Genomic DNA, 9662 nt, shown 5'->3' with positions numbered 1-9662 from the left:
TTGATCTTGTCTGTGAAATGCACAGAAACCTATAATATAAGCAACATGAAAGAAAAGGTTCTTTTCTTTGCATTTTAACCATACTAAAGTGTTCTAGAACCCTCAGTCCTGTCCCTCAGATGGAAAAAAGGAGACAGTTCAAGCACCCCAAAACAATGCGCAGAAATTCTGCATCAGTCTCATGGGTCCCTCTTATTTGTAGGCATTCTGAGGCTGATTCTATAAAGGGCACCTAACTGATTTAGTGCCCACTAAATGCTAAGACAACCATTATATTCCTATGGGCACTTTAGCATTTAGCGTATGCTAATTTTTAGCTCAACTTGATAAAGGACTTCTTAATTGGCAAAATACCCTTAATAGCCTCAATAATTGGTAATTATATATATATATATATATAATTGGGGGATATGTGCCTATCCAATTCTATAAAATATAGGTGCCTATAGCATGGGCGGAACGTGAATTAGGCACCGCTAAGCACGATTCTCCAAAAACACAGGCACCTAAAATATAGGTCTTTAAAACCCTCACTTATATTTCAGGCGCGTAAGTTTTTTTTACATAGGCACTGCTAGTTGTGATTCTGTAAACGGCGCCTAAGTGTGATTGACACGTAGCTGGTGCCATTTTTTTCTAGATGCCGTTGATAGAATCAGTCCCTCTGAGACTTGTAATGTTATATATGAATCACAAGCCTTAGGGCTCCTTTTGCTAAGCTGTGATAGCGGTTTTAGAGCGCGCTAGACCAGGGGTGTCAAAGTCCCTCCTCAAGGGCCGCAATCCAGTCGGGTTTTCAGGATTTCCCCAATGAATATGCATGAGATCTATTAGCATACAATGAAAACAGTGCATGCAAATAGATCTCATGCATATTCATTGGGGAAGTCCTGAAAACCCGACTGGATTGTGGCCCTTGAGGAGAGACTTTGCCACCCCTGCGCTAGATCCTAATGTCAGCATTGAGTTGGCGTTAGTTCTAGCCATGTAGCGCAGGTTTAGCTGAACGCACTAAAAACGCTATCGCAGCTTAGTAAAAGGAGCCCTTAGAATGCTTTGAGAAGAGAGTTGATAAAAATAGGAACTCTCCAAATCACTCAGGTGGTCAGGAGACAGCTGGCACATACAGAAGCGTAAATGGAATGGTAAAAACCAATTAGGCAAGTTATTTATTGAATTTGTGATTTGCAGGGGGGAAACCCCTTAGTCACTATACAGTGCTATTTATGGCCCCAGGGCCCAAAGAATAGGCTGAACCACCGTATTACTTTTAAAATTTTACTCTTAGTATTTAAAACTCTTTCCAATAATGAACCTCAATTTATTAATAAATTTCTTATCCCTTATAGTACATCGCGTTCTCTCCGGTCCACTAATCAAAAGCTCATAGTAGCCCCCTCTTTGAAAGTTATCGAAACTCGACAACATGATATGTTTTCAGTGATGGCTCCGCAACTTTGGAACACTTTGCCTCAGCATGTAAGAGAGGAAAATGACCTTAGTCGTTTTAAAAGTAACTTCAAGAGTTTCCTTTTTAAAGATGCTTTTAATCTTTAAATTAGGTTCAAATTTTACATTAGTTTCCTTCCAGGTTTCTACTTTTCCTTCCCTAATGTTTTTTCCATCTATGGTTCTCCTCTGTACTTTAAAGCATTGAATTGTAGTTCTATCCCTTTTTACCTTGTGTATTGATTAGTCTGTAAGTCTGTTGGTCTAACCCATCATTTTAAATTTTAAATGGTATGTCTAAATATATGTTTATATTTTTCATTAATGTTGTATCTCGCTTAGTAAATCTAAATAAGCGATCCATCAAATTAAAATAAAACTTGAAACTTGAACCAGTAATGAGATTCTAATTGCATTAAAAATAAAATATAGCAGGACTTAGAAGTCAATAAAGACAATAACAGCCTGCAGAAAGTCAAACATGTCATACTATGCTTCTCTGTAGAGCAGGGGTGTCCAACCTTTTGGCTTCCCTGGGCCGCATTGGCCGAAAAAAATGTTTCTGGGGCCACACAAACACGCAAACGCTGCAGCAAGACAGAGAAGGGAGCCGGCAAGACGGTAAACACCCAGGGACAGCAGAGAAAACACTGCATTGCCCTCGACCAGGGCCACACAAAATACTTTACTGGGCCACATGTGGCCCTCGGGTCGCAGGTTGGACACCCCTGCTGTAGAGTTTTGTTGAAAGAGACCAAAGTTTAGGAAGCAACTTAAAAAGGTCCAAGCCATCCCCAAGCCTGCAAATATTCATAAATTATAACAAATACAGCATAATGTTTTCATTCTGATAGCTTTATCATGCAGTATTAATAACTGAAATTAAGGGACTTCAGTTCCACCGATAAAACCAGGGTTGTGTTAGATTCCAAATGTGTCTGTTGTCTCTACCAAGGCATAGGAGTGGGTCTTGCTATTCCTTGGGCTTCTTGTAACCTGTTGCTGTTTAAAGTAAGCTCTATCTCTTTCCTGCTGTACTATGCCTCAGAGAACTTTATGAATTTCTTCATGTACAATGACAAGAAGTGGGAATCTTTCCCATGGGAATACGTAGCAGAATGGTGTGGGCCTTGGGGTGCCAAGGTGAAAAGTTGATTTGTTTGGCACCCTTCCCACTCCCAACAATAAAGGTGTCCCATCATCCCTGCCCATAGGATAAAAACCATGGAAGCTTATATTTGCAAGCTCCTCAACTGTCTCTCCCCACCATGATCACAATTAAGAACTCAGCAGTATCACCACTAAGACAAAGCCCAGAAAAATTCCAGGTAGCATAAAATTCCTCCAAGATTTGTTGTCACTGGTAAGTAAGCTGCTTTTTGGCTAGTTGTGTCATTTCTTTCTGCTTTTCCTCTGCAGTCCAGGTGGGAAAATATTCAGAGACTGGTGATGTCTAGCAAGAAAGTGAGCAGTGGAGTCTTCAGAGACTGACCTTCTGGCAAGAAAGCTCTTTTAACTGTAATTATTCATATCCAGAAGGGAGGAAGGATAAAGGTGCTGAGGAGGTGCAACCAGAAAACCACAATCCAGAGAATTCCTTGAAACTTGTACTCCTGTTTCACATCTCTGCAAAAAGAAGCAATATATATTTATTTAAGCCAAAATGCATTTATTATATAGGTTGAGGACTGCAGAGTTCAAGAACAGTGGTTTTCAACCCAGTCCTCAGGGAACACCCAGCCAGACAGGTTTGAAGGAGTGCAATCTATCTCATGCCTATTCATTGTGGATATCCTGAAAACCTGACTGGCTGGCTGTGTCCCGAGAACCCCTGCTCTACAGAGAAAACCACATTTTCACACTATTAACTCCCTTTCTTGGTTGAACTATCAGCATCCAAGTCATTCACATATCATCCCTGCCCCTCTAACACACTATGGGCTAGATTCACAAAGCAAACCGATCGTGTACTGATCGGTTTGTGACCCCTTTGCGACCAGATTTCCCTCCGGCCCGATTCACTAAACTGCCCTGCTTCCAGTCCGTGCATGCAAATGAGAGGAAACGCATGCAAAGTAGACAGGGACGCGATTCACCAATGAAATTTTTAAAACTGACTGAGTTGGCAGATCAACCCAAGAAGCAACTGCTGGGGACCAGTTGCAAATGTCTTTCTGACTCTCCAGCTCCATTAAAGCCCTGCTCTCTGCTGCCCCGAATCTCTCCTGCCTGCCGCCCCGATGCTCTTCCCTGATCTCTCCTGCCTTCTCTGCTCCGAAATGCCACCCTGCTCTTCCCCGATCTCTCCTGCCTGCTCTGCCCCAAATTGCCACCCTGATCATCACCGGATCTCTCCTGCCTGCCGCCCTGAATCTCTCCTGCCCTTCCCCGCACTGTGAACCCGTGGTTTTAACCCGCGGGTTTAAAGTGGGTTAAAACCATGGGCTAGCTGGGCTAAAAAATAAAAAAAGTTTTTTAAAAAAAAACCCCAAAAGTCACGGCTTGGACAGGCAAGCGTCGGGATCGCACACCAGCAATCCGTGCTGGCAGATGGGGGCATTCCTCCGATCGACCCCATCTGCATATTGGAGTTTGAAGAATCCATCGAACCTGCCTGGATCGGACACGGATCGGTCCCGATCGAGCAGGTTCATGAATCTAGCCCATAGGGAAATTCTATAACCATGGAAGTGGAACTAACATTTACATGTCAGTTATTAACATAAATATTTAGAATTAGAAACTAGCATATACGAGGGGGTGCTGAAAAGTTCTCAGCCCAACCAAGAAGAAAATGATGTGGATATGGTTCAATCAATGATCTGAAACAATTTCAAAACAGAGAATTTTGTTTCTGCAAATTGGCACTTAACAAAATAAGATAACATTCTTTTCAGCTACAGTGGCAAAATAATGCTCAGAATTTAGGAAGTTGGTTGGTTGAGCTAAGAACTTTTCATCACACCCTCGTATATATCTATATATACACTATATATTAGTATACAACGAGGGAGTCATGAGAGCAGGATGTCAAGAGATCAGCCAAGGGTGTATTGTTCCAAAAAGTCACTTTATTGATGGATATGCCGCAGTGGCTCAATAGACTCAACACTGGCAGAGTTTTGGCGTCTGTGCCTTTATCAAAAGTCTAGAGCAGGGGTGCCCAACACGTCGATCGCGATCTACCGGTAGCTCAGGAAGACAACGTGAGTCGATCGTAGAGCCCATCCCGGGCTCCGTGATAGACTCGTGTTGCCGTCCCGATCTACCGGGCCTATCAGCCTTCCTCTCCCCGATGTTAAAGACGCCGATGCGGGCATTAGGCTGTTTTTGTCATTTCGGGTGGGGGGTGGCAGCGGCAGCAGCAGCAGCCTGAAAAAGAAATCATCCTGGCCGGGGTCGGTGTCATGCTCCGGAGCTTCTACAGCCTTCCTATCTCCCTCTCCCTTCTACCTGCTTCCAGCCACACCCCCCTGCTCCGCGGCTCTCTTCGGCAACTCAGCAGCAGCGATCGACACAAGCTTCTGACGTCGGGGCCTACCCTCTGCGAGTCCCGCTTGTTTCAACTTCCTTTTTCCACAAAGGCGGGACTCGTAGAGGGAAGGCCTCGATGTCGGCAGCTTGTCTTGATCACCGCTGCTGACGAGTTGCTGAAGAGATCCGCGGAGCAGGGGGGTGTTGCCAGGTGCAGGTAGAAGGGAGAGGGCCAGATGCAGGACTCGTGGGTGAGGGAGGAGAAGAGAGAGAGAAAGAGAGAGGGGAGGGAAACAAAAGTAAATATTTCATACTGGGCTGGGCCGGAGTGGAGGGAGGGTGGAAAGATTCTGGCTACTGGGTGCAGTAACAAAGGAAAAGGGGGGAAAGCTGAAAATGGAGATAGTGACACAAAGAAGAGAAAGGGTAAGCAGGACCTACTGAATAAGGATAGAGATACAGAGGGGACATGAAGAGGAGGTGAAATAGAGACATAGAAGTAATGCTGAAAAAGTGGGGGGGGGGAGATAAAGACATTGAAAGGGCAAATGGTGAACATGGGGTAAAGACAAGGACAGAGACAAATGAAGATTCTGAAAAAGTGGTGAGATAGGGATATAGGTGAGATGGACACAAAGAAGGGTGATGCTGGAAAATAGGTGGAATGATAATTCTGACAAACACAGAAGGGAAATGCTGGATCAAGGAGAGATGGGGCTCAGGCTGGATGGAATGAGGAGAAATGCCTTGTTGGCCCGGAACTTCCTCTCCTACGTCAGAATTGATGACAGGGAGCGGAATGCTGGTCAGCGTGATGCTTCTGCAGGGAAAGCTTGGGACGGCGGTGGCTTGGGGGCTATTCCCCGATGGCGGTGGCAGCAAACCGAGTGGCTTGGGGGAGGGCACGGAGAAAGAAAGAAAGGGGGCAGACAGGGAGACAGAAAGAAGGGGGAACAGGGAGACAGAAAGAAAAAGTTGGGGGAGAGGAAACATACAGGAGGCTGAAAGAAAGGAAGAAAGATTGGATGCACAGTCAGAAGAAGAAAGTGCAACCAGAGACTCATGAAATCACCAAACAGCAAAGGTAGGAAAAATGATTTTATTTTCAATTTAGTGATCAAAATGTGTCTGTTTTGAGAATTTATATCTGCTGTCTATATTTTGCACTATGGCTCCCTTTTACTAAACCGCAATATCGTTTTTTAGCGCAGGGAGCCTATGAGCATTGAGAGCAGCGCGAGGCATTCAGCGTAACTCCCTGTGCTAAAACCTACTATTGTGGTTTAGTAAAAAGGGAGGGGGGTGTATTTGTCTATTTTTGTATTTTGTTACCGAGGTGACATTGCATAGAGTCATCTGCCGTGACCTCTTTGAAAAAACCCGGAATATGAATAATTAACATTTTCTCTGCCTTTCATTGTGCTTTGTGTTTTTTTTTTATTTTATTGTTGGTAGATCATTTTGACTTAGTCTTTATAAAAGTAGCTCGCAAGCCCATAAAGTGTGGGCACCCTTGGTCTAGAGGACCATGTTTATATTGACTCATCCGTATGGTTTCTTTATTATTATTGTATTCATCTTTATCAGACCAGTTTATATTTGCTATATATTTTCGCTATATGCATTCATCTCTAATGATGTCATGGTTTCAATCAAGTCATGTTTTCATTATGTTTTTAATATGTTTTTATTTAAGCTATGAATACATATTTATACATATGTTTTCATGTTTGTTTTTCTATATACAGGCATATGTTTTTAAAACATGTTTTTAATTACGCTATGATTGTATCCATGTTATGTTCTCTTTATTCATGTTTCATTTTGTAATCATGTTTTATTATATTTTCACATGGTCCTCTAGACTCTTGATAAAGGTACAGATACCGAAACACTGTCAATGTCGAGTCTATTGAGCCATTGCGGCATATCCATCAATAAAGTGACTTTTTTGAACAATACGCCCTTGGCTGATCTCTTGACATCCTGCTCTCACAACTTCCTCATTGTGTGCTTTTGTCTCATCGGTGAGGCCTGTCTTTGGCTTCTAATTCAGTGTCTATATATCATCTAAGTACTATTCTGCAAATACCCGCTTAACTTCCATAGTACATATTTGTAGGAGGGGGTAGAGGGGAGGCATACTATGAAGAGGTGAACTGGCAGAGTTCCCACTAATGTGCCTAGTTTAGAGAGTATTGTATGTTCTCTGAGGACAAGCAGGCATAATATTCTCACATGCAGGTGATGTGAACCAAAGAACCTGGTATAGACACTGCCAAGTGCACTGTCACTTTAAATCTATAGACAGTGCCCATACTGCTTGCATGCTGGTGCCTTCCTGCCGGTCTTAGTTTTCCGCAGAGAAGCTGTATCTTCGTTTTTTCCTCAGTGTGTCAAACTTAGATATCTTTTTGTACCTTTCTGGTTTAATTTTATTGTGCTTCTCTTCATAATTCTTCATTTTTCTCATTTTTTAGTGATTCCCTCAAATTTGGCTACATTTTTTTCATTTTTTCTTTTTTTGGCCTTCGGACCAGTTCAAAACTATTTTCTCCCCAGGGAGCATCAACAGTTTTAGGTATACTTTTCACTCGTGCTCCCCAGGCCATCAAGCCTTTTGACTTTGCATTGGCCATTTTTTTCCCTCCATGTCAATGAGGGTGGCAAATGATTTCAATAAATGTACTTGATGTAATTAGATATTTCAGGCTCTGACCCCCATAATTGGTGTGTTCAGTATCTAGGTCATGACCATCGGGACATTCACTATGACCTCTATCTGTGTATGCAAAAGAGGACACTTAGGTGCGGATTCTGCATAGGACGCCTGGTCTCAGAAGCCACCTAAGCGACACAGGCATCCTACATCCATGTCACAGGTGCTGGTTAGAGAATTGCATTGACGCTGAGCTGATAACTGAATCTCCCTGCCACGATAAGCTCAACGGCCGCAGCAGGGAACCCGTACCCCTGCTAACTTGACAGGCAGGAGGGATGCCGACTCCCTCCTGCTGGAACCCCAGAAGCCCCCCCACCCCCCGAAAATCCACAGCAGGAGGAGTGTCGAATTACTGCTGCCGCTACCACCCCGCTACATCCCCCGATAGAAGGGATGCCCAATCTCTCCTGCCGGAAACCCATATACCCCGCCCCCAAGACATCCTCCACCTGGAGGGATGCCCAGTCCCTCCTGCTGGAACTCTCCCCCCCCCCCCCCCCAATATACTCACCTGCAGCAGGGGAGAGGGGTTGCATGGAAGGAGAGAGTGGGCATCGCTCCCACTGCCGGGGGGGGGAGGAGGGGAGTTGGTTGGAAGAGACTGGGCATCTCTCCCGCTGCTGGGGAGATATGTCAGTTGGTGGCAGGAGACATTGCGCATTTCTCCCGCTGGCAAATGGGGCTATAATACACATGCTCAAGAAGCATGCTTTTACTATTCCCACTAAAAAATAAAATAGATGACAGTTTGATTCTTTATGTAATTTTTTTTTTTTTTTTTTCATTAGCCACAATCAAAACACACGCCACAAGATGGATTTTTAACAGTGCTGTCACTGTACCGGCACCCCTGGACCAGTCACTGATTTTTGTTGCCAAAAGTCAATACTGCTCTTAGAGAATAGCGCAGTGATTTTTAAGAATCCACTAGAGTGCTCATTTCATTATTGAAGAGCCCATTTGTATGGCAGTGTCAGAGACTGTTAGAAACCTTGCTATAGAGCAAGAGAAGCCATTTTGATAATCCGCCGCTAAAATGCATGCAGGCTAAACTATCTGGAAATCAGTTTAGTGATTGCGTTAAAGTTTTGAGAATCTGGGCCTTAAACCCTCCCATTGCCCCAGGTACATTAGATAGATTGGGAACCTACCAGGACAGCAAGGGAAAAACGCTTGAGTACCTGTATAAATTCATGTACACTGTTCTGAGCTCCCATTGGGAGAACAGTATAGAAAACTGAATGAATAAATAAGCCACAAGTATATCTTGTTGGGCGGACTGGATGGCTCATGGATGACAACTTCTTGTACCAAATAAGGAAATTAGGCATAATATAATGTTCAAACATAAAAATAGCTTTACTGGGTCAAACCAATGGTCCATCAAGACCAGTAGCTTGTTCTCATGGTGGCCAATCCTGGTCCCTAGTACCTGGCCAAAACCCAAGGAGCAACAATATTCCATGTTACCGATCCAGGGCAAGCAGTGGCTTCCCCCATGTCTTTCTCAATAACAATGGACTTTTCCTCCAGGAACTTGTCCAAACCTTTCTTAAAATCATGTTTTTTTTAAAATTTGCACAACTGTGGTTCTATGATGTTGATTCCTTACTATCAATAATAAAAAAGGAAGCATATTCTCTTAAAAAAAAAAGAAGCTAATACAGCTGCTTAGCAAAAAAATTCTACAGCAAATTTCATTTCCTTTTAGGTTGGTCTGTCACGCTTATGGGTTGGCAAGGGGAAATGGTTGCAGGAAGATGCCTGACATGGGGTTTCCTGTATGTGATGCCACAGCCAGAGCTCTGAAATACTGTCAGCAACCTTGAGCTGATAAAGCAGAGTTTCAGGATTTCATGGCCAAAGCAAGATGAGGAGAGAGGAAGAGAAAACATGAATAGGGTATGGGTGGGGGTGGGGCAAAAGAAAGAAGATCCAAAATATCAGGGAGGAAGAAAGAACATGGGATCGAGGTCCCCAGTTTCTGCTGTGGTCCCCCCTGCATGTCTAAATACTG

At 43.7% G+C, this 9662-nt stretch overlaps 1 protein-coding gene across 1 annotated transcript in view; it reads right to left on the bottom strand.

The window, feature by feature from the left end:
- Positions 1-2065: 2065 nt before the first annotated feature.
- Positions 2066-9662, bottom strand: part of LOC117360479 (regulator of cell cycle RGCC-like) — a 44102-nt gene continuing 36505 nt past the window's right edge. Inside the window, exon 5 of the mRNA XM_033944273.1 lies at positions 2066-3075. Within this exon, the coding sequence (XP_033800164.1) occupies positions 3068-3075 (8 nt within the window). The 3' untranslated portion in view covers positions 2066-3067. The remainder of the gene's footprint in view (positions 3076-9662) is intronic.

Source organism: Geotrypetes seraphini, chromosome 5 (assembly GCF_902459505.1).
Source record: "Geotrypetes seraphini chromosome 5, aGeoSer1.1, whole genome shotgun sequence".
Lineage (NCBI taxonomy): Eukaryota > Metazoa > Chordata > Amphibia > Gymnophiona > Dermophiidae > Geotrypetes > Geotrypetes seraphini.
This window is presented reverse-complemented; position numbering and strand designations above follow the sequence as displayed.